At 39.6% G+C, this 25,251-nt stretch overlaps 2 protein-coding genes and 1 long non-coding RNA gene across 3 annotated transcripts in view; 1 reads left to right on the top strand and 2 right to left on the bottom strand.

Moving 5' to 3' along the window:
* LOC109276050 (PZP alpha-2-macroglobulin like) overlaps positions 1 to 2,725 on the bottom strand; it is a 47,356-nt gene extending 44,631 nt beyond the window's left edge. The window contains exon 1 of the mRNA XM_019464557.2: positions 2,524 to 2,725. Coding sequence (XP_019320102.2) covers positions 2,524 to 2,609 — 86 coding nt within the window. The 5' untranslated portion in view covers positions 2,610 to 2,725. The remainder of the gene's footprint in view (positions 1 to 2,523) is intronic.
* On the top strand, positions 728 to 14,643 carry LOC109276051 (uncharacterized). Its single transcript, XR_002084496.2, has 3 exons — positions 728 to 800; positions 2,976 to 3,067; positions 14,320 to 14,643. It is a non-coding gene; the product is annotated as an uncharacterized LOC109276051 (long non-coding RNA).
* A 3,401-nt stretch (positions 14,644 to 18,044) lies between these two features.
* Positions 18,045 to 25,251, bottom strand: part of LOC109276049 (pregnancy zone protein-like) — a 44,699-nt gene continuing 37,492 nt past the window's right edge. Inside the window, exons 24-36 of the mRNA XM_019464556.2 lie at positions 25,038 to 25,214; positions 24,661 to 24,748; positions 23,860 to 24,016; positions 23,400 to 23,474; positions 22,928 to 23,111; positions 22,279 to 22,502; positions 21,232 to 21,450; positions 20,948 to 21,078; positions 20,483 to 20,573; positions 19,729 to 19,797; positions 19,294 to 19,396; positions 18,876 to 18,917; positions 18,045 to 18,210 (exon numbers count right to left, since the gene is read on the bottom strand). Of these exons, the coding sequence (XP_019320101.2) occupies positions 18,188 to 18,210; positions 18,876 to 18,917; positions 19,294 to 19,396; positions 19,729 to 19,797; positions 20,483 to 20,573; positions 20,948 to 21,078; positions 21,232 to 21,450; positions 22,279 to 22,502; positions 22,928 to 23,111; positions 23,400 to 23,474; positions 23,860 to 24,016; positions 24,661 to 24,748; positions 25,038 to 25,214 (1,583 nt within the window). The 3' untranslated portion in view covers positions 18,045 to 18,187. The remainder of the gene's footprint in view (positions 18,211 to 18,875; positions 18,918 to 19,293; positions 19,397 to 19,728; positions 19,798 to 20,482; positions 20,574 to 20,947; positions 21,079 to 21,231; positions 21,451 to 22,278; positions 22,503 to 22,927; positions 23,112 to 23,399; positions 23,475 to 23,859; positions 24,017 to 24,660; positions 24,749 to 25,037; positions 25,215 to 25,251) is intronic.

The raw sequence follows: 25,251 nt of genomic DNA, 5'->3' as shown, positions 1-25,251 counted from the left end.
GAAATGTAAACAAAAACTTAAAAAAATTCATTAAAGTCTCAGGTGTTTTTATTGGATAAGTGCTAAAGTTTTGTTCTAAAGTAAAGAAGCTCAGAGCAGTTAAATAACCTGTCCATAATCATTCAGATGGTACCTCTCATTGAATCCCTTTCTGGCATCTGGGTAGTTTTTGACCTGAATAATCTACTCTGAACTATATATATATGTGTGTGTGTGTGTGTGTGTATATATGTATATATATATATATATGTGTATATATATATGTATATACATATATATATATATATAATGTAAATCACATTTATCAAACATGTGATAACTTATAAAAATTATTGGTTTTTACCTCCTCGTCCACACTTTTTTCCTCCAGTTCTTTGATGTTCATAGGAAAGAAGGCATGAGTGTATAATAACTTATTCAATATACTGTTTTTGTTCTTATTAGTTATAAGCCTGTTTGATATCATAATTTAAAAAGTAATTCCATATACACCAGATATTTCAAACAACTATTTCATAAAGGCTCTTGAGCATTCATTTAATAGATATTGAAATTGGGACCCATCCAGGTTGAGTAATTTGCCCAAGATTTCCTCTGTAAGTGAGCAATTAAACCCTTAAAATATTACCTAATCATGAGTGTTGGCATTTTAAATATTTGCCTTTGTAGGAGTGACTGAATTTTGCAAATATTAAACAGAGGACTTTTAGTTTTCTCTTTTCGTCATGTTCTCCTGAAACCTCCATGACTCTGAAGCTCACTGCCCCAAGGCAAAGGAGAACAGTCACCCGGGCTTTTGGGTAATGTCTCTGATTTATCGCATCGAGGGCTAATAAAGTTGGGGCGACGCAGAATGTCTTCTACATAGACGATACCTCTTCTGTTTATGACAACTAGGCCATGAGGCTTATTGTTCTTTATCAAATGGTGGATGGGATGTAAAGCAACAGTTTTCAGTGGGCAGAGTCATCCTGCGTTGTGTTGGACTGAAAACACAGACCGCTTAACATTTCCGACCCCAATAAATGCCCCTTGCTTCATCCATCCAGCCTCCACGCAGAAATCTGAACAGCACCCCCCCCCCCCGCCATATTTCCAGATCCTCTCTGGGTGGAATGCAGTGGGAGGTGGTACCATATGGCTGGTGGTACCATCCATAGTTGGAGATGGGGTAGAGGAGTGATGGGAGAGAAACGTACGCTGACCGGTTACTGGGAGATTGTATGCTGAAGGGATTTGAAGAAGAAAGGAAAGTGAGTTGGCCAGCATTCTGACCTTTGATGCCTCTGCACGTTTAGGACTCTGGAGGCTGCCATGATCAATCTGGGATGTAGCTACGTCAGTCAGGAGGGGAGTGGGTAGGGGTCTGAACTTCAAACGGGAGAGGTGACTCTGCAATACAGGTTGTATTGGAACAGTCAAGGGATTGGAGGAAGGATGCTGTGACAAGTTCGGGGTTCTATAGCATAAAAAAAGAGCTGAGGGTGGATCAGAGTCGGCCAGAGAGGGCTTCTGGGACTTCTTGGTCAAGGAAGCAAGCTGAGACAAACCAGATGGCTGAAGACTCAAGTGATGAATGCTGGCAGGTAAGAAGAGGCTAGATTAGCAATGGCCGAGGAAGAATGAAAACTCTCAGGTTTCAGACTCTGAGCCTTTTTCTCCACCAGCAAGGAATGGAGATCACAACCTTCTAGATACTATGGGGAGGCCGTATCTAGTATCTAGATACTATTGGGGAGGAACTGGGGAGAGGTGGAAGAGAAGCTTTGCAGTTATTGGATTCCACCAACTTTACAACTGACTAGTTTTAAATGACTCCTTGCCCCTCTCCCTGACTGATTCGTCACCGGGGTCTCTTGCTGAGGACTCAGTAAGTTATTGGAAAAACAGAAGAAAAAGAAAAAGAAAAGGACCCATGCTCCCTCTGCATGTGTGACCTACAATATGAATTAAATGGCACCCCACTGTACATTTTAACTCTTTTTGTTGTTTTTTTTAATGTTTATTTTTGAGAGAGGGAGAGACAGAGTGTGAGTGGGGGGAGGGGCAGAGAGAGAGCTAGGCACAGAATCTGAAGCAGGCTCCAGGTTCTGAACTGTCAGCACAGAGGTCCATGCGGGGCTCGAACTCATGAGCCGTGAGATTGTGACCTGAGCTGAAGTCGGACGCTTAACTGACTGAGCCACCCAGGTGCCCCAACACTTTAACTGTGTTTATAGTCAACACTTTCCGTCCTAAAGAATGACTCTGGGAAGGTGGGATCTGAGGTTTCAGTGTCTGACCAAATCACCCCTTCTCGTGACTACTTACCCTATTTATGACTGTGATGATCCAATGAGAAAAATTAAAAGGGTCCGACAAATGAAAGGACAAAAATAATCAGTTATGAGTAATCTCTTATGACTGGAAGGTATCCTAAGAAATGGAAGGGTAGCATTTAATGGGAAGGTCAAAGCAAAGATATAAAGAAGAGACAGAGATAAAGAACGGACTCTTGAGGAGGGGACTCTAAGAGAGACTCACGGTTCTGCAGAGTCTGAAGCATTGGTAGAAAGCAGGACAAGGAGAAGTAGCGGGAAACGTGAACGAGGAGGTCTGCCTTTCTCCATAGTGAGGGACAAAGCGCAGGGACTGTATCATGCCCAACTCCCTGCCTTCAGCCTGGTCCCTTGAGACGTCTTAAATTTACCAGGCTTTCTGTGGCTGCTATTTGCAAACAAGCTCCACCCCAAGGCTTCCAAATAGCACTCAGAGTTGGGCAGAGCTTCCCTAAAAAAGGTCATTGCTCTCAGTGATTGCCTCATTACCCTCAAGGCTAACCTCTGACCGGCTCTGGGGCATTTCCAGAGGATGAAATTCATATTTAATTGTCATGAACTTTCTTTTTACTTTGACGGCAGAGCTCCTGGTGAGAGACTAGTTCTAAAGCATTCATCCGTGTTATACATACAGTAAATCAGTTTATTTTGTTACAGCGCAGCACTTTTTGGTCATGGCCAACCAAATTTTATGTTGCCACTTGCCCGGTGATAGAATCAAGATCGTCTCCATCTCCCCGACACCACAAGTAATGCTTTGATAAGTATCTTTTTTATTTTTTTATTATGAAATTTATTGTTAAATTGGTTTCCATATAACACCCAGTGCTCATCCCAACAGGTGCCCTCCTCAATGCCCATCACCCGCTTTCCCCTCCCTCCCACCCCCCATCAACCCTCAGTTTATTCTCAGTTTTTAAGAGTCTCTCATGCTTTGGCTCCCTCCCTCTCTAACCTCTTTTTTTTTTTTTTTTCCTTCCCCTCCCCCATGGTCTTCTGTTACGTTTCTCAGGATCCACATAAGAGTGAAAACATATGGTATCTTTCTCCGTATGACTTATTTCACTTAGCATAACACTCCCCAGTTCCATCCACGTTGTTACAAAAGGCCATATTTCATTCTTTCTCAGTGCCAAGTAGTATTCCACTGTCTATATGGAAAGAGCCTAAATGTCCATCAACCGATGAATGGATAAGTGTCTTTTTAACGTGTTTCCTTAGAGACGTAGGTGAAACTTTTTGGAGGATGCACGCACAGAGGAGGGATGGCTCGATCTGCCGCGTGTACTTAACTGCCAGATTACTCCCCAGAATGGTTGTAACACACTGTGATTCCACCAGCTAGTGCGTAAGGATTTTCATAATCTCAAACTTCTGCCAACAGCTGGTCTTTACATTTTGCCAAATAAATGGGTAGGAAGTGATATTGCATCATTGTTTGAATTTGTGTTTATCTGACTAACAATGACTTCAAGGGTTTGTTTTGTTTTTTAACTATGGCTATACTTTGTAAATTGCCTGTTCATTTCCTTTTTCTCATATTTATTTTTTTGATTTTTTTTAAATGTTTATTTTTGAGAGCGAGTAAGAGAGCAAGCATGGGCACGCGGCAGAGAGAGAGGGAGACAGAGCATCTGAAGCAGGCTCCACACTGAGAGGTGAGAGCAGAGAGCCAGATGTGGGCTCCAACACACAAACCATGAGATCATGACCCGAGCCAAAGTCAGATGCTTAACCTACTGAGCCACTCAGGCGTCCCCCACCCCCTTTCTCATTTTGAAAAATTATAGTTGCTATCCCAGTCTTGTTGATTTTGCTGGAATTTCTCGTATAAATCTACATACCAATTCCTTGTCAGTTTTAGACATTATAAACATTTTTGTTCATTTTCTCATCTGTAACTCTGTCCATAGTATCTTCTATTTCTTAACGTTTCACTGATCAACTTCAGCTTCTTTTCCTTGTGATTTATGCTTTTGCAGTTTGGTTTAAGATATTTCCTCCCAGTCCCAATTTGACTTTTCTGTTAATTTTATAGTTTGACTTATCACAAGTGTTTCAGCAAGCTAACTGTATTCTCACTTTGTATGTGGTATTCTTTGCAGATCCAAGTTATGTTTTTAACCTTTAATTTTCCTAGCCCTTTCTACTAACAACTTTATTTATTTATTTATTTATTTATTTCTTCTTTTTTTTTTTTAAAGAATTTTTTTATGTTTATTTATTTTTGAGAGAGAGACAGAGAGAGAGAGAGAGACAGAGCAAAAGCAGGGGAGGGGCAGAGAGAGAGGGAGACACAGAATCTGAAGTGGGCTCCAGGCTCTGAGCTGTCAGCACAGAGCCCGATGTGGGGCTCAAACCCACAAACCATGGGACCATGACCTGAGCTGAAGTCGGACACTTAACCGACTGAGCCACCCAGGCGCCCCATTTTTATTTATTTATTCTTAAGTAGGCTTTGTGCCCAGAGTGAAGTCCAATGTGGGGCTTGAATTCACGACCTTGAGATTAAGACCTGAACTGAGATCAAGAGTCAGAGAAGCTTAACCCACTGAGCCACCCAGGTGTCCCATACCAATCTTTTTAAACCCCATTGACTTGTGGTGCCACTTGTAAGGTCTTTTAAAGTCTCATATCTGCATAAAACTATCTCTGAACTCTGTGTTTCTGACCGCCGGTCTTTTTGTTCATTCTTGCACCGGTAATCTCCCCCATATACATGTAGTGAGCTTACTCATTTCTTGTTTTCTTTTTCTTTTTATCTTTCAGAGGGAGATGGAGAGGGAGAGGGAGTGAGAGGGAGAGGGAGAGAGAGGGAAAGAGGGAGAGAGGGAGAAAGAGAGAGAAGGAGAGAGAGGAAGAGACAGAAAGAGAGAGGGAGGGAGAGAGAGGGGAGAGAGGGGAGGGGGAGGGGAAGAAAGAGAAAGAAAGAGAGAGAAAGGGAGACGGAGAGAGGGGGAGCTTATTCATTCGATATTTTGTTGTTGTTTTTCCCTGTAGTCTCTGTCAGTTGCTGAGAGGGGAAGGTGATACTTGTTTTGCATTGCAATTTATTTCCACTTATGCTCATATAATTTTAATGGCTGCGTCTTGATTCCTGCAGTTTGCATGATATGTTTAATACCCATCTTCAGCAATGCCAGTGGGTTCTGCACCTCGAGGCTATTAGAGTGTCCCATTGACAGCAGTCACCTGTGGGTGACTTTTCCCAACACCTTCTGAAGGGCTTCGTAGCAAGAGTGCCACCAGCCCAGCACCCTCCCTTGTCACCTGGTTTTAAAGCCTGAGTGAACCTTCTCTATCATCCGGGGGCCAGGATTGCTCCCTCTCCAACAATGGTTAGTACTCAGCATTGAGGAGTTCCTTCTTTGTTTTTCGGTGTGTGTGTGTGTGTGTGTGTGTGTGTGTGTGTTTTGTTTTTGTCTTTTTTTTTTTAAGTTTATTTATTTATTTTGATTATTTTGAGAGAGAGAGTGCATGGGAGGTGGGGAAGGGCAGAGAGAGAAAGAGAGAGAGAGAGAGAGAGAGAGAGAGAGAGAGAGAATCCAAAGCAGTCTCCTCACCAGTAGTGCAGAGTCCGATGCAGGACTCAAACTCACGAACTGTGAGATCGTGACCTGAGCGGAAACCAAGAGTAGGAAGGACGCTTAACCAACTGAACCACCCAGGCACCCCGGGAATTCCTTCTCTGGCTGTACTTTAGATCTGTCTTTTCCTTGGTGCGCTATTTCAGCCCATGGATAGGGGCTCCACAGTGTCTGCTCCATAGGCCTGCTATTCCTGTATTTTTTTAGAGTTCTTTTTATTCCGTATTAAATAATTTCTTATTATCCCAACCCTCTGTTTTTGCTTATAATACTTTATTTTAATTTTTTTTAACATTTGTTTATTTTGGAGAGACAGAGAGAGGCAGAGCACAAGTGGGGAAGGGGCAGAGAGAGAAGGAGACACAGAACCCGAAGCAGGCTCCAGGCTCTGAGCTGTCAGCACAGAGCCCAATGCGGGACTCAAACTCACAAACCGTGAGATCATGACCTGAGTGAAGTAGGACGCTTAACCAACTGAGCCACCCAGGTGCCCCTCTAATACTTTATTTTAAACCTTCCCTGTTCAAATTACCATGTGGTTTGGATTCCTTGATTGTACCTTGCTTGATTCAAAATTATACTTTTCTCAAGTTTCTTTGATTTTACCCACTTTATTTAAAGAAATCTATAAATAGCTTCTTTACTTTGAGAGAGAGAGAGTGAGAGACAGTGTGAGCAGGGGAGGGGCAGAGAGAGAGAGAGAGAGAGGGGAGAGAGAATCCCAAGCAGGCTCCGTGCTGTCAGCACAGAGCCCAACGCGGGGCTCAAACTCCCTAAACCATGAGATTATGACCTGAGCCGAAACCAAGAGTCAGATGTATAACTGACGGACACACCCAGGGCCCCAACTTTCAAATCTTTTATAGCATACTCTGGTTTATTTCTCTGTTTTGCTTGCAAACTTTTTCTTGAATAGTTTTCAGGGTAGGGCTCTTATCTAGCAAAACTTCCCAGGCTGTGCACACCTACAAAGATTTTTATGTTCTCACATTTGAGTCATGATTTGTATGGACATAAAATTCATGATGTGAAGTTTTTCCTTAGTGGTTTAACCTGTTATCCCATTGTATTCTTGTGTCCAGTGTTGTTGAGAACCTGTACCTAGTCTTTTTCTCCTGAACCATTTAGAATTTTTCTTTATCTTAGATATTTTAAAAGCTTAGTATGTGTCCAGGTTTTTTTTCTTTTTTTTTTTTTTTTTTATCTCTTTTGTGTAGTTATTTACTTTTTTTTGATGCTGGGAAATTTATTTTCATTACTTCTTCATATTTTTTTCCTTTTCCTTTTTACTTTCGTCTCATGAAGTTGAAGATGTAAATGTTCAGACTTTTACTTCAATCTTTCGTATTACTTAGCTTTCCGTTTACTTTTTCTATGTGTTTAAACTTTCCTGCTGCTTTCTTGCAAAATTCCTCAACTTCACCTTCAAGCTCATTATTTTTTGCTTCAGTTCTACACATCAGGATGGTAATCTCAGAAATTTCAAATACTACGTATTCATATCTAATATTTCCACTTTTTTGGTGTTATGATTTCTTGTGTTTAATTTACATTTTGTATACCTTTTATTGTCTACTTCATTAGGCTTATTTTATATTGGTATTTCGTTCTGATAATTTTTCTTCAGATAATATATGTTGATCAGTTTGTTGTGTTTCTTTAAAAAATTTTTTAATGTTTATTTCAGAGAGAGAGACAGAGAGAGAGAGAGAGAGAGAGAGAATGTGAGCAGGGGAGGGGCAGAGAGAGAGAGGGAGACACAGAATCTGAAGTGGGCTGCACAGGCCCATGCGGGGCTTAAACCCATTAACCCTGAGATCAAGACCTGAGCGGAAGTTGGATGCTTAACCGACTGAGCCACCCAGGCGCCCCTGTTGTGTTTCTTTTATAGGACTTGAACAGCTGAAATTTATTGTTATTTTGGCTGTGAGCCCATTATAAATGGGATACTTTGTCTCGTATTATATATTGGGGAAGAGCCAAGGATCAGATCCTGTGTGTGATCTGGAGAGTGAGTGTAAAGTTTGGGGAGAGAAAGAGTCCTGGGAGGAAATCCCCAGTCATCAAGGACCACCATTGATCACTTTTACTTGTTACATTTTGTAAAAATTTAATTTAATTTTTTTAAAAATTTAAACCCAAGTTGGTTAACACATAGTGTAATAATGATACTTTTTACATTTCTATATGTTTAAGGAGACAGCAATGAAAACCGATCCTCTCGGGGCGCCTGGGTGGCTCAGTCAGTTAAGCATCCGACTTCGGCTCAGGTCAAGATCTCGCCGGTTTGTGAGTTCGATCCCCGCATGGGGCTCTGCGCTGACAGCTCGGAGCCTGGAACCTGCTTCGGATTCTGTGTCTCCCTCTCTCTGCCCCTCCCCTGCTCACGCTCTGTGTCTCAAAAATGAATAAACATGAAAGAAAGAATGAAAGAAAAGAAAGAAAGAAAAGAAAAGAGATCATCTCCCTGGAGCTCTGAGGGTTCACAGGGGGACAAACCGGAAAAGCAAATGCCCGAGGCGGCTGGTTATTCCACATCTGATTTCATCTTTACACTTACAGAGCTTTTCGGTTAACAGGATTTCACTCTAGGCTTTTGCTGCCGATTTCTGTGAAGGGATAATGACCATCCCAAACCAACTTGAAAGAAAGGCAAGGGCAGCATTTAAATAACTGTGTTTGAATTTATCAAGTCAGGCCGTTTCCAGCTTCCTTTCTCGTTGATTACCAACCCTCCCTCCTCCCCACCCCCCTGCCAGTTCCTCAACAGTTCCAGAGTGCATTCATTTCTCCAGGTTTTTCTGATACTTTGTTGATTCCTAAAACCCATGTTTCTCTTTTGCTTATATTGTTTCTCCCGGGTTGTTTGGAAGGAGGAAGAAACAGCCTGCGCTAGTGTTTCATCGTGTCGGAAGTAAGTGTTGACTCCCCTCGGTGCTTTCTGCCCTTTAACTTGGTTTTGATATTTTGTGTCCCTTTATTAGTCTCTTCTGCCTTGGGAGTGATTTCCGCCCATCTGACTATAAAGTTGTTCGTTTCATCTTATTTCTGTCAGAGCTACGGCTTCAACCATTAGCTGATTTCTTTTGTATTTCCATGAGTTCATTTCTTATTTCTTGAGTTATTTATAGCTGGTCTCTCTTCACATCAGCCACGTTTTCCTTGCCTGTTTCCTATTCCTTGTTTTTACAACTCCAAACTTTGAAACGTTGTAAAAAGGATATGTGTGGCCATAGAAAATTGTATTATATGGTTCTTGAGTGCTTTATTAGCCAGTGAAAATGCGAGATACAGAAGGTAACTTAATGATCTCTCTTGCCGTTGTTTTTCCGTATATAGGGCTAAAAGTCATAATCAGGGATTGTTTTGACTATTCTGGGAACAGAATAAACACAATTATGCAGAGTAATGAGCGGCGTGTTTGTTTTCCGAGGGAAAAAAGAGAATATTTTTTGTTTTAAAATGTCTGGTTCTTGGGGCGCCTGGGTGGCTCAGTCGTTAAGCGTCGACTTCAGCCAGCTCAGGTCATGATCTCGCAGTTCATGAGTTCGAACCCCCGTGTCCGGCTCTGTGCTGACGGCTCAGAGCCCGGAGCCTGCTTCACATTCTGTGTCTCCCTCTCTCTCTGCCCCTCCCCTGCTTGTACTCTGTCTCTGTCTCTCTCTGTCTCTCAAAAATAAATAAAACATCAAAAAAAAAAAAATGCCTGGTTCTTTCATAATGTGAAATAGAACAGTGAAAGAAAAAAAATCTCAATGAATGTGGAATAACGTCTGTAGGAAATGATTTTTTTCACCCTCATTTATAACATTGAATCTGGAAAAAAGCAAGGTAACTTTTTCCATAGCTGGCACATTTTTAAAAAATTTTTTATTTAGACGTAACTCGCATAATACAAAAGTCACCATTTTCCAATGTACAGTTAAATGATATTCGTGGTGTTAGGCAATCATTGCCACTATCTAATTATTGAAGATTCCATTACCCCCAAAAGAAATGTTGGACCTGTTCCCAATTTTTTACTCCTCAGTGTCTGACAACCACGAACCTATTTTCTGTCTCTATGGATTTGTCTGGACATTTCAAATAAATAAATGGAATAATGCCTTATGTGGCTTTTTGTGTCTGGCTTCTTAGCACGGTATTTTCAAGGTTCATCCGTGCTGTGGTATATATCAGTATTGTTTCATATGGATGAAAGATACTCTATTGTACAGCTGTACTATCTTTTATTTATTCATCCATCAGTTGATAAGACATTTGGGTCGCTTCCACTTTTTAGCTGTTATGAATAATTCTCTGAACAGCTGTGTAAACGTTTTTGTGCAAATATATGTTTTCAATTGCCTCTGGTATGTAAGTAGGAGTAGAATTGCTGGGTCACATGGGAACTCTCTGTTTAACATTTTGGGGAACCGCAGAATTGTTTCCCAGACAGCTGCATGCGGCTTTTTGCCTTGTCTCTTTGATAAATGAGGCTTCCGTTTTCTCCACATCTTTGCCAACACTTGTCATTCTCTGTTTTGTTGTTGTTGTTGTTTTTTAATTATACCCATTCTACCAGGGGTGAAGAGGTATCTCATGGTGGTTTTGATTTGCATTTCCCTAATAACTAATGATTCTGAGCGTATTTTCACGAGCTTATTGACTGTTGCATATCTTCTTTAGAGACGTTTCTATTTAACTTCTTTATCGTAGTTTAATTTGATAAATTAAAATAAATTAAATAAATCATAGTTTAATTTGTTTTCTTACGGATGAGTTGTAAGAGGTTTTTATGTGTTTGGGATCCTAGACCTAGTTTTGAAAATAGTTTTGAAATAGAGAATTGTGAGTCTTTCTTCTTTGTTCTTCTTTTTTGATATTGTTTTGGCTAATTTGAGTTTCTTGCATCTCCAAATGAATTTCAGGGTCAACCTGTCCATTTGTTAAAGAAAAGCAGTTATAATTTTGGTGGGGATTGCACTGAATCTACAGATCAGTTTGGGGGATATTGCCATCTTAATATCAATAAATTAGTAAAATACAATTTATATGTTAATATTTTATTACTGTATGCAATATATTTTATATTAATATGTAAGTCTTTCAATTCATGAACATTTGATATTTTGGAGTTCCTTCCTCCACCATTTTTGCTGATGTTATTCTTAGCTCAAGTTTGATGGCTTTATTAGTTTTTAAAAACTTGTAAAACATTTACTGCAAAATTTTATATCAATGCAAAACTAAAATTAGGCTTTCTCTGTTAATGGTATAGTGGTCCTAGAAATTAAATCGTGATTATTTATTTGGAATATAGTAGGCATTATTTTAAATATTGTGTTTTTAATGAATATAAGAAAAGTTACTTTTATTTCTTTTTATGCTATATCTAACCCTCAATTTAGTAGATTTTGTTTTCAACAATGGTTGAGAATATTACTTATTTTCTGTTACAACGTGTCTAGATAGCAGTTATTCAGTGTGTTGCACCGGAATATTTTTTTCTGTTTTGTGTTGACTTTGCAATCATGTTATCTTTCTTCTTCTATGTTAATTTGAAAATATTTTCACTTTGATTAGGTAATAAGTAATAATGTATTCTTTCCCCTATTTAATCTAGTTTCCCCTATTTAATCAATCTGGCCACTTTATTTTGCTTGCCTCAGATAGCATCCTGATTTTAAAAGGAAATTATAAAGTCAGGATATTTTTCATTGTCTTTATTAATTAGCTTAGCAGTGTTGTTGTAAGACCTACTTGAGAAGAATGATCAAATTGGAAGATATCCTCAGCCTTCTCTAGGTTAAATGTGCACAGGCAAAATGTCAATATAAATATTTCAGAAATTGTAGCTTTTATGTGAAGATACTGGAGATTTGTCAATGTCTTCATTGTCCGTGTATATTCTCACTTTTATGAAAACATCGAGCAAACCTGTGTGAAATAGCTATGTGAAGTATGCCTATGAGAAATTTTCTCTCCTTCACTATGACATTATAAGTTACTGTAAGAAACTAACTTATCTCACCATCAAGCAGTTGTCTGCTGCTTGATGCTTGCTGAATGCTTCTGGAAAGTTCCCTACTAGATACTATGGACATTGGTACTTCAAAGAACAGACTCTTGGATACAGTTTTCTAAGCTGTTCTTCCTTAGACAACTTTCAGACTGTCCTAATGGATCAGGCAAGATTTCTGGGACTCTTTTCAGTTTAGAAACAAATATACTCCAGGAGAGAACAATGCTTGACTTAAGATCAAGCAGAAGGAGAATTACTAGGATTGACTAAACCAAAGAGGGAAATTAAAATGTGGTTATCTCTTTGGAATATGGTAGGGAAATTAAAATGTGGTTATCTCTTTGGAATATGGTAGGTAGGTATTATTTTAATGTTGTATTTTAAACAAATATAGGAAAAGTTTTTTTCTCACTCTTTTTACCTTATACCTAACCCCTAATTTAGCAGATTTTATTTCCGTGGATGGAAACAAAACATTTAAAGATGATAGCTGATTCCCACTGATAACCTTAGAATTCAAACACATACTTTGACTGAATCTTTATACTTCGCACAGCAAACATTGATTGCATAGTTTAATAAGTATTTGCTGTTTCTTTTAACGTGGATATAGTTGCACAGGTTGATTGTGTAATCAAGTCATACTTGGAGCAATAATATTTGAAAATAATTCTCATTTAATCAGACATGATACGTTCGCTATTGAGAAATACCAGTGGTGCCTACAAAGTTCTCTCGTGAAACTGACCTGGTACCTGACTTATAGGGCTTCAATCTCACAAGAATAAACAAGATCATTCCCTGGCAAGCCAAAGATCTTGGAATTTGGGGGACTTTTTTTTTTTTTTTAATTTTTTTTTTTTTAATGTTTATTTATTTTTGGGAGAGAGAGAGACAGAGCGAACGGGGGAGGGGCAGAGAGAGAGGGAGACACAGAATCGGAAGCAGGCTCCAGGCTCTGAGCCATCAGCCCAGAACCCGACGTGGGGCTCGAACTCACAAACTGTGAGATCGTGACCTGAGCTGAAGTCGGACGCTTAACCGACTGAGCCACCCAGGCACCCCAGAATTTGGGGGACTTTTAGGTGAGAGGAATTCATCTAACGTTGTAGGTACTATAGGTGAAATAATAAGTCATGGAGGTTTTTAAAAGTCTAAGCCAAGATTCCTTATGAAAGCTGCTGGACAGAAGTTAGTTATGTGGCCTTAATAGCTGTTTAATACTGAAGGCTCAAGATTTTCAGACAAACCCAAGGAGGCCTACATTAACCCTCATTAACCTTCCCGGGCACTTGTGAAAACAATGAGTACAAACCTAATAAGATGGTCACTTCTTTTTTTTTTTTTTAATCAAGAATAATTTTATAGAGGGGAGACCGTCAGAAAAACTATCAGAAACTCAGCAGTAAGGCAAAAATGGGGAGTAGCACATTCTTTCTATATAACTTGGGGTCAAGGACCACTTAAAGATTATCCAGGGGCATATGCTTAGTTCGTTTCATTATTTACTACAAATGAAAGGCTCTAGACTCAGTGAGGTTACTTGTTGATTTTTGTTAGGTACACACGCAAATAACTTCTGCCCAGTGGAACAGATAACCCCTAAGATTGTATGGCTTATTTTACATTATTTAGTTTTGTACGTAACTCATCATTCTTCTCCTAACAGTTTTTTAAAAATTGTTTGTAAGTTTCCTAGCTTTTTGGACTTGTTATAACATTTTACTGGTTAATTAATAGGCTAAATAAGATCTTAGACACTGTGTTCAGTTTATAGTTGCCTCAGAATATAAGTTACAAGTATATGAATATATATTTTCTTTTTGAAAGTTACACTTTGACAGTTTGTAAAATAAGGAGATACCAGAGTTAATAATATCCATCTATGAGTCCCAGTATAAATTATAAAAAAATTTACAGAGAGGGTGCTGTTTTATTTTACACAAATTGGGAAAAGCATTCCCTTTTATTTTTAATCTTTTCTTTTTCGATATCTGATAATCAAGAGGCAGTTTAATTTTATATTCGGCTGCTCACTGTCTTTGAAGAGAGAACCTTTAGGCCAAATGATAGCTAAGCCTGCTGAGGATGAAAGTCTTTTGTGTGGCTTATATATTAACAGAGTTTGGGTAATCAAAGATCATTTACTGAACATGACAAGTTTCATTTTGTCAGATTAAGTACACATTACATCTTGGTACAGATTTTTTCAGGCGAAGCTTTGTTCAACCATAACGTGAATCCTTGCACAGCTTGTGCATTTAGTGGCTTGAGTGTTCTTTAATGTTATCTCATGAATTCGGATTCCTCAATTTTATAAGAAAAATGCCTGAGGATATTAAGTGAAAAGCGTAAGGATATTTTGCACACTATTACCATTTAAATAACAGTGACTTCTTTATATTTTTAGAATCACGAAGAAGAAAGGTCTACAACAGTACTTTTGTGTTGTATTAAGTACCAAATATTTCTTGAGGGAGTGTACCAGAACCGATTAAAATCTGCCAGCATTTTCACCCAAATGTGCCTTGAAGTCAAGTAATATGAATGACCCATGGATTCCTTTATTTTTATTTTGGATCATTTTATTTTCCTTATGACCACAGGAGAAATCTACAAGAACTTCCTCCTGGAGAACTTTAATAACAAGAACTGATTCATCTTTTATGAGAGAAGCTGTCAACATGGCAGAAAGCCAGACGTGAAAAACTAGACCCCGGGACATTACAGCAGTTTCATAACAAACTACCACACACTGGGTGGCTTAAAACAATGGTAATTTGTTCTTTCGTAGTTCTGGAGGCTAGAAGTCACAAATCGAGGTATTGACCGACCCGGGCCATGCACCTTCCAAATGCTTTCAGGGGCAATCTCTTCCGTGCCATTGTCTTAGCTTCATTGGTTGCCAGCAGTCCTGGTATTTGTGTCCCTGCTCCATCACCACGTGGCATTTTTCCTGCAAGTGTGGCATCGTCTTCCCTCTGTGCATGTTTGCCTCTGTATATCTTAACCTTTTCTTATGGAACAACAGTAGTATTGGATAAAGGGTCCATCCTACCACAGTCTGATCTCATCTTAATTTCCACCTTTCTTTTTTAATGTATGTTTGTTTGTGTATTTCTTTGAGAGAGAGGGAGAGAGACCGCGAGCAAGCAGGGGAGGAGCAGAGAGAGAGGGAGATACAGAATCTGAGGCAGGCTCCAGGCTCCCAACCGTCAGCACAGAGTCCCATGTGGCGCTCGAACTCACAAACCGCGAGGTCATGACCTGAGCTCAGACGCTTAACCCCGAATGAGCCACCCCGGTGCTCCTCGTCTTAACTTACATCAAAATTACATCTGCAGATGTATTTCCAGATACAGATATTCCCTATTTCCAGATAAGGTCACATTCACAGGTACCAGGGATTGGAACTTCAACGTATCTTCTTGGGGGGACACAATTCAACCCACAACAGAGATAATGTGTCTTTACCCCTTTGGTGATTGCTGACAGCTAGTTTTGCAAGCCAGAGGCGCTAATTTTCCTCTTTGAGCTCAGTGAATGCATAAAAGGTACTTTTAAACAAGTTTTAAGGTGTTCATAAATAAGCCAAATTCCTTGTTCTCCTCATCTACTTGACTTGGGAAAAGTATGAAAATCTTTTCTGTAACACATTTGTGACACATTAAGCAATTCAACTCAGCTTGGGGTGAAATGATCTTTCTAGTGCATTTTCTTTCCTGATGTATTCCAACACCTTTGTGTTACTCCATTTATCTTGCATGTACCCACGTTTGGGAACAGGCTCACTCAGGGACCTGTTCCGTCACACTTTTGTTTTGCTGAGAGCCTACGATATTCACAGCACTGTGTTAAGTGAATAGGCCGCAGGCATGATTAAGATACTGGTTTCGTTTTCTTTCTTTCTTTCTTTCTTTCTTTCTTTCTTTCTTTCTATTTTTTAAAAATTTTTTTTAACGTTTATTTATTTTTGAGACAGAGAGAGACAGAGGATGAACGGGGGAGGGTCACAGAGAGAGGGAGACACAGAATCGGAAACAGGCTCCAGGCTCTGAGCAGTCAGCACAGAGCCCGATGCGGGGCTCGAACTCACGGACCGCGAGATCGTGACCTGAGCCGAAGTCGGACACTTAACCGACTGAGCCACCCAGGCGCTCCCAGGTTTTGTTTTCAAAGAGATCTGATTCGGAGATGAGAGGAAAATAATCTTTTAGTTTGTTTTATATGAAGTGTGTAGAAGTGTGGAAGAGAGATATGTGTGCTAAACCATGTGATCAGGAGTGAAGAAGATAGCCTGGCTGTGCACAAATGGCCTGTGTATTTGGACATCAGCAAAAGCTCCTTTCTTCCCTTTGCCAAGGAGTTGAACTCTCAGAATGCAAGTCTGAAATATTCTCTCGCTTTAAAATCTTTCAACGGTTTCTAGTCTTTCATTATCTTGTAATTGTATTCTTTTTTTTTAATTTTATTTATTTATTTTGAGAGAGAGAGAAAGCATGAGCTTGGGGAGGGGAGGGGAGAGAGAGAGAGTGAGAGAGAGAGAGAATCCCAAGCAGGCTCTGCACTCTCAGGTGAGCCCCATGCAGGGCTCGAACCCGCAAACTGTGAGATGATGACCTCAGCCAGAGTCAGACTTAACCGACCGAGCCACCCAGGAGCCCCTCGTAACCTTATTCTTGCATTTATCTTTTAATTTGTCTCCATGTATATACATTGTTTTATGCTTTTATTTTTTATTTTTATTTTTAAAAAATATTTATTTTGAGAGAGAGGGAGAGCACAAGCAGAGGAGGAGCAGAGAGACAGAGGGAGAAGGAGAATCCCAAGCAGGCTTTACTCTGTCAGTGAAGAGCCTGACATGGGGCTGGATCTCACAAACCATGAGATCATGACCTGAGCCAAAATCAAGAGTTGGGTGCTTAACTGATTGAGCCGCCCAGGCGTCCCACTTCATGCTTTTAACTTATCACACTATATATATTTATGAAGTCAACCTCTAATTTTAACTTTGTAGTTTAGTCCAAAATCAGAGAGTAAATCAAATTTAGAATTCACTTTCTTGTGAACTGAATAAATGAAGATAAACTGTGTCTGAATAGGGAAGGCTAAATATCGTAAAATGTTGACTTTCACAATCATTAGAAATTGATTAATATTCAATGCAATACTAAATAGTACCCAGTAAAACTAGGGAGATAATTAACTTCACAAAGGATTTTAAAGTTTTACCTGGAGTAAATAATAAACAGTATTGCAAAGAAAAGATGCAAACAGAGAAATGAGACAGACCAGCCATAATAGTTATTAAAAGCTGTATTTTATTAAGCTACACAAATTCAAAAATTTTACTTGTGAAGGAAACACACACAGGATTTCATCAACCCAAAGATCTGTCTAAAGCTAGCCTTTTATAGTCATGCCAATTCTCCCTTGCTTTACCATCCATAACCCCTGGAAACCACTAATTTGTTTTCCATTTCTATCATTTTGTCATTTCAGTAATGTTAGACAAAAGGAAACATGCACTATGACCTTTTGAAATTGGCTGTATTTTCATTCAGCGTAATATTTTTTTTTTTTTAACGTTTATTTATTTTTGAGACAGAGAGAGACAGAGCATGAATGGGGGAGGGTCAGAAAGAGGGAGACACAGAATCTGAAACAGGCTCCGGGCTCTGAGCTGTCAGCACAGGGGCCCGATGCGGGGCTCGAACTCACGGACCGTGAGATCGTGACCTGAGCCGAAGTTGGCGCTCAACCGACTGAGCCACCCAGGCGCCCCTATTCAGCGTAATATTTTTGAGATCTATTCAAATTATTGTGTAAATCAGTAGTTTGTTCCATTTTATTGCTGAGTAGTATTCCACGGCATGAATGCACCACAGTTAATGTAACCATTCACCTACTGATGGACATTTTGGATGTTTTCAATATTTGGAAACATTGCTTTCTTTACCCTACCTTCCTGTGGGTTATCTGAGCACTTACTGGAATTCCATTTTGATTTATCTATAGTGTTTTGAGTGCAGCTTTTTGTAGAGCTTTAATAGTGTTTTTAAAAATGTTATGGGGAATAGATACAGATTTCAGAAGGGAAATGTAACATTGATAAAGAACAAAAGAAATTGTAGATGTGTATACGTCATAAATTTATTCCACATACAAATTTTATGTATTCCGATTCCTGTCTCCTGTTTCTCTATATTTTCTGCTGATCAATCTTTGTTCTTCATTGCTAGAGAAGGTCATCTGATGAGGTCCACAAGTTTCCATTTTTAAGCACTTCTGTGTTCAGATTCTAAACAGTAGAATAAAAGGTAGGAAAATTAAGGAAATTCTGTCATCTACTAAAGGAATAATTTTCATATTTCAATCATAAATATTCAAATGTAATAAATTTTAATTACTGTCAATGATAGGGATGTTCTTGTCTCCCCCCCCCCCCCCGCCCCCCGCCAATTTTAGAATGGAAAACTGAAGGTCTCAAAGCAAGTGTTATATTGTCAAAGATGAACACCGTTGACCAGCCTAAGGGAAAATCTTGTAGGTCCTATCTCTTATGCTGTGCTATATGGATGGTTACAGGGAAAAACTTCCTGACCTTAAATGGTATAAGTGCAGAAACATCCTAAAAATGTCATAGGTGACAAATATATCACCATTGGGTATACAATGTAAACTAAATATTAGATGATTTAGTTTTCATATGTGGCAAATTCCTGGATTCATCTGCAAACAAGTACTCCCAGATTCAGAAATTATACTTTACATGCATGTTTTTCTTACTGAGAAATTTGATAATACATTTGAAACAGTTTGCTTCATAAATGCCACACCATGGACCTTTATAATATGATAAGGATAGACTCAAGCAACAGCCTTATGCAGACGATAGGTGCTTTTTTTTTTTTTTTTTTTTTTTTTTTTTCATCTTGGCACTAGATTTTACTGTTTATACTTTACCAGCACTGCAGGGGTCACTGTACTCTTCAATAGTGAATTCCTCTGAAACACAAAATGAGAAGACAGAAAGAGTGAAGACCTCCAGTAAACAGGCATCTGGGCAGTTACTTATAAATAAGCTGTAAACTAAGAACTTCTGTGCTAAACCATGTAGGATTGGTGGAGAGGGGAGGAAGAAGAAGTTAGGCTTGGATACAGAATTCAGGGCCAGGTTTCACAAACGGAAGGCTGTCTTTCTTTGGACACCGGGTAGCCCTCTTCGCAGCCCTGCTCTTCTTATTGGAGCTGTACCTATCCAATGACCGCAGACTCACTTCTTCCTCCAGGGAAAGACTGCGCAGTTTTGTTTCAGTGAAGGTGACCCTTTACCAGGTTAGTTCTTTCTTTTTAAGGTTCAGCATGTATGAATCCCACTTACCTGTCTCATAATAATCATAGGCTTTTACAGTAGCTGGTTTTAAATTGTTTACTTGGATGTCTTGTTCCACTGAGAAGGAGAAACTCAGGGTTTGATTGGTTAGCTGGAGAGACAGGAAAACCAAATTGGAATCTAAGATTAACTTAGTTACCAGTTACCATCCTCTCTTCCTACGATATCATCAAATCTTATGGTTACGCTATCCGTCTGTAACAAAACCTTTGGAGAGAATGGCATTTTGAGACTCAGTGACAGATACAGGAAGGACAAAAAAGATGATTCTATGGACAGTGAAATGTAGTAAGCTTGAACTTTGTTGACTGGTTCAGCCTCCTTCACCTGTGTGTCTGAAAAACATTATTATCTAGGATCTGGATTGGTGTGTTGGAACCTCTAGTAGTGTTCCCGGATCTGGCAGAGTCTACAGAATCTCACCTCTTCAAAGTAAATCAGGACATGGTTGGTGCTCACTTCAGTCCTTTGAATCTGAGGCTTTTCTTGGAGCTGTTGATCAAGACCATAAGGCAGATATATGAGATGAGGAAATTCCAGGCTGAGAGTACTTTTCAGGTATTTATGATCCAATGGGCTGCTCGGAAACATCCAAATTGCTAATTGTGATTTCTTCAGGAATATAGTAATATGTATTAAGCCCTTTCTATATTATCTACCATTATTTATACCTCTGTATCTCTGTATCTATCTATTACCTACCTGTCAATCTGTCATCTAACTAATCTATCCATAACATATATATTTTCATAATATATGAGAGAGAATTATCCTTTACATATAAAAAGAAAAAGGGAGAGTATCACATTTCTCTCTCTCTCTCTCTCTGGCATCTTTTTATATCATATACATGTGTATATATGTGATATATTTTCCCTTTTTAACATACACGATTGGAAGATAATTCAATACCTCTCCACATATCTAGATGTCTCCGGGCCTGCTGGAGCCTTATTCACCATGTCTAGGACTTACGTCTTATACCTGATACCACATAAGAGGGATGATTCACTATTAAAATGACGTAAGCACACTCTAGAGAAGTAAGTTTGAGGGAGTACCTCTTGAAAATTGAATCAGTAAAATAAAGTAAAACTGAATCGGTAAAATAAAATTGACAAGCACAAATGCCAGTATTTATCATGACTTTGATATCTGTAAGGGATATAGGGCTTACCCTTTTCACTGATGATTTCACAGGTATGAAGCCTGATATCATCTTCACGTCAACAATGGCCATGTTGGAGCTTGGTCGTTCTCCAGTGTAACTACAAAGTCAAGGCATCGGGAGAAGGCATTCAAACAAAATCCTTTGGAGTTTGTTCAAGACAGAAGTCTCCCCTTCTCTTTTATTTCTGGTGTTTTCTATCCTTAACCACCACGCAGCTTCCCCATCTACTTTCTTTGCTTCTGCTATTGTTATTTGGAAAACCCACCATTATGAACTCACACTCCGCAGGCATGGCAACATCATGTTCTCAATGTTAAGGCTTTTCAGCAAGAGTGAAGAACATTTTCTCGCTAGTAAATATTGCAAGAATTACACATTCACAATGTGTGATCTTGGACAACGGAAGTTCCCCGCACAAGAAAATCGGTTTCTCAATATTCTACGAAAGGTCTTACCTACACAAGGATTTACCTAATGTTGATGTGAATCTGGAGTTTCCTGTGAGCTTCTACGCCATCACAATTCTTGGGGAGAGTATCAACCTTCAGAGCGAAGGGAGCTTTCCCTTCTTTCTTGGGCAGGACATTATATCTCAGGGATGTCTAGAACAAATTTAAAAACATCCCTTATCTTTGCACTTTAATAGTCTGTCTCTTCTAGATGATTCATATCTCTTCTTAGCCCACATGCCTTTTTCCATTTGGAGGTTCGTATCTAATTCTTGAGACTTTTCCCTTACGCCCTGGTAGTCTCACCTGGAGGTACACACATCCTGATCCTGACACAGTCGTGCTGTACTCCCCTGGAATCTCTGGCAACCTGATTTCCTGAAGCAACAGGCGATTGGCATTGTGTACTTGGAATTTTTCCGAGAAGGTCTCCGAAGACTTGACAGTGACTACAGCAGCTTTCTCCATTTTACTGAACGTTGCGGCTCCATATTTGGACAGGGCTTGAAGCGCTACCACTGTGTCCTGAAAAGAGATGGGGCAGAAATCACGGGAGAGAAGGTACCAAAATCATACTGGATGTAAATCATATCAACCCTACTCTCTCTCGGAGTTATTTAGTGACAAATGCAGACCTGTTATTAATCATAAACTATTCTATGTCCTTGGTGGGGGGGGCATTAAAAAGTTTCCCCATTCAAGTAATTTACACTCAACACATGGAAATTCGACCCAGATATTTGAGATAAAGCAGAGGCTTTCTCGATACTTTATAAATTTATATAATAATACATGTGTACACATTCGAAGAAAGGGGAAGAAATCGGAGCTAGATAGAGGAGACTGTGAAGAATGTTAGACATAAGAGTATGGATGAATTATGAGAAGGGTTTATATAGACAGAAGAGGGGCATCAGGGACTACCAGGGTGGGAAGACACAGAAAAAGGAGGGAGCCAATTCCAGAAAAAAGCAAAGGGATCAGCCCAAGCAGATAGGAGTCTTCATGTTTACTGGGGAGAGGAAATGTTTTGAATAAAATATTAGACGATTCTAGTCTTTGGGTGGAAAAAAGATTTACTTTAACGAGGAAGTAATTTTATGAAATATTGCGTTAAAAAGATTGATCTATTTTACAGTTGGGGGTCCACTAAGGAGAGAAGATAAGAAAGACTGTACAAAGGGCAGCGCAGTAATGAATATATTAAGACAGGGGGCTGGAACCCTTCTGCTGATGGAGGAATGGAGAAAGTATGAATTAGAAATATTATCCAATTATCCAACTCCTAGAATATGGTTGTGTCTACATATGTAGTCAGGTATTTATTTTTCTTCCCAGGGCCTCTCCACAGACCTGAGTGGAGGAGAAGCCCCCATTGGGGTTTTGTTGCTTGGTGATCCATTTCACAATACGTGAAGCCACAGATAGATCTTCCGAAGATGGGGTAGGCCAAACAGTAAGATAGGCAAGGAGCAAGTAAGAGGTCATCTCCACTTCAACAGAAGGAGCCCGGGGTTGATAATAGAGCGACAGAACTTCTTGAACTTTCCCAGGACGCTGCCAGTGGATCGACTCATCTTTGAAAGGGAAAAGAGTATGATCTTCAACTTAAAGAATGACTTTTAAATCTGATTCATGAATATTCATTAGCGTTAGAGCTCACGTAGTAGTGAGCCGGTGTAAAAATAGTAATCACCAATCAAGCAACGCTTTGCCAATTTACGTTTCCAGTAAATCACAGTTTTTTTTCTTTGTGTCTATTACATACTGGTGTGATATTAGAGGTCGGGCTGCAGAGTCTATAATGTGTGAACTGAAAAAAATATTCCATGTCACCTACAGAATTGAAGCGTTGGATCAATGATAATTATTTTTATCATCATTATAATAATATAATGTGATATATGTGATGTACTATAGTCATGATAGGTTCTCTTCCTTCTTTTGATCACTGGTGATTCTGGACGTAAATTCTACCTCCTTTCACCGTAGCAGCTCTTACCTTCTTTCACAGCATCTTTGTCCAGTGATTCAAGCAGCTCACTTCGCTTGGCCTGGTTTCCTGCTAGGGCAAAGGCATAGGCCAATAATGCTTTGGTGTAGACAAGATTTCCTTGGGCCTCTGACTCTGAGATGGATCTCCAGGCACTTTCCAGGCAGAATAGAGCGTTGCGGACAACAGGGTGCTAAAGCAGATGAAAAAAGATCTTTATCTAGCACAACCAGGCTAATGAACGGTCTCCAGGCTAACACCGGATGAATAGTCTCCATGTGTCACGTAACATCACGGTTCTGACCCGAGAATAATTTCCTCTGCGGCTTCCAAAAGTATCTAGTCTTTTATGTGCCAGTGAAAATATACCAAAATTAAATAACATAAAAACCACGACTCATTGTCCTCAGAGATTCATAATTTCGTGATTTGTATTCCTTATATTTGTGAGACAGGATATAGGGACTGTGCTGGTACATACAGTGACAGGCAGTGGCATCTCCAGCAGAGCAATGGTGATGTAGGCAGAGAGCGTCACTTCGTCGTCTACCCCACCCTGTAAAGATCACAGGCAGAGATACTCAAACATCCCAATATTCATTAGCCGGAGTTGGCTAACTCTACTTTTCCCCTTGCTCACTTTTCACCAGAAAGCATCTTTTCTTGTGCAGTATGATTGATTTTCCCCTCTTTCTCCTCCACCCTAAAATTCTTGAATCGGTTCCAAATCACTCACCCTCACTCTTAGTAACATGCTGAGGCGTTTCGCACACTATTTTAATTCCCTAAAAAACTACTGATTTGTTGTCAGGTTGCAGAAGCTTTTAGAACCTACTGCCCTACCTCAAATCTATGTCACCAAGACTTGAGGAATCAGTAGGAGTATCTTTGTCCCTACATGTGACTATTTCCAGGGACCAGAACAAAATTAATGGCACCACCTTAATAGCATTGTTTAGCAGTGATCCAGAGCGTTGGAAACAACCATTTTCCTTCTGCTTCTGTGAGAGCCAAGTGAGGGCATCCGTGATGTGCGACTTCTCCACAAAAATGTACGACCGGGCTTGAGCAAAGGACTTGAGCACAAATGCAGTAAGCCTGTCCAGCACAGAAGAGACAGACATGAGGACCATCTCACGTTCAAAGCTCATTTTGGGCAACGGCATTCAGACTTTGGTCTTCACAACTCAGTGGAAGCAACCATTGGGGGAATTGGTGGGGACAGGACACATGCACGCTAAATATTCTTTTGTTTGTGCAGCAACTATCTGAGTTCTTTCTTGAATCTCTAGACTTAACTGGTTTCTTCAGAATTGATGAAGAACTTTCCACTTTTTTTTTCACTTTTTTTTCGTGCACAATGTTTGCCCGACAACGCTGTCCATCACCCAAACTGCCATTTCCTAAATGATTCTTTATCACATCACAGTCCCTTTCTGTCCTTTCCCTCTTCCTTCCCTTAATACACAGTAGAGAAGCTTCTTTTACCATTCACATTACAATGCTTCCTGCCTTATATTTCCATTTTGGGGGATCTTTATTTTACTGTTTACTATTTACTTTATTTTACAGGTGAGTGTTCATACATGAATTGGTGAGATCACACGATAGTGATGACAGGCTTGTGGAGTTTTAAAGGATAGCGCATTCCATGAAACAACTCCAGGTATCAGAGAATCAATATTTCCAGAATTCCCAAATAGAATGAATCTGCAGTGAGCATATGGAAATAATTATCTTACCAAGTGTTTCCCTGACTTCTACTATCATAATCTCCAAAGGTGCTGTATGAACCATCTTTGTGCTTGTAATTCAACTGCCTTTGGTACCCTGAAAAGGAAGTATTCATAGGTTTAGGAAACAGCAGAAACATTGGAGAATTAATCAGTCTTTTCCTCAAAACTTGGTTAGGAATCTTAGGAAAACTACCGTTTTATCAAGATATCTCCAAGACTGGATAATGCCATTGAATTTTCTGGAGGTATAGTGGGACATTTGATTGGTTATCGTGGCAACGGTGATTTTTTAAAATCTTAACCAAGGAGAAACTGATTGGAGTTCAGTGAAAGAGCTATTTAGGGAATCAGTTAAGATTTCTCCTTTCGGGGTAATCTCTCACCACTGACAAGATAGCTGATGGCTTTGGACTTGATATCCTCCGTCAGCTGTCCTGTCTCATTCAGATAGTTCAGAACATAGATGTTAGGGACAAAAAGGACCATATTCTGCTCTCCACAACCATAGGGCATCCGGAGAAGATTCTGAAGATTTCGCATTGCAGAACCTAGTATGTCACCTGGGGAATGAGAACATAAAAAAAAATCCGAGGCACT

Source organism: Panthera pardus, unplaced genomic scaffold (genome assembly GCF_024362965.1).
Source record: "Panthera pardus isolate Hobbes unplaced genomic scaffold, ASM2436296v1 HiC_scaffold_6, whole genome shotgun sequence".
Classification (NCBI taxonomy): domain Eukaryota; kingdom Metazoa; phylum Chordata; class Mammalia; order Carnivora; family Felidae; genus Panthera; species Panthera pardus.
Note: the sequence above shows the minus strand (reverse complement) of the source record. Positions and strands in the feature narration are given on the sequence as shown.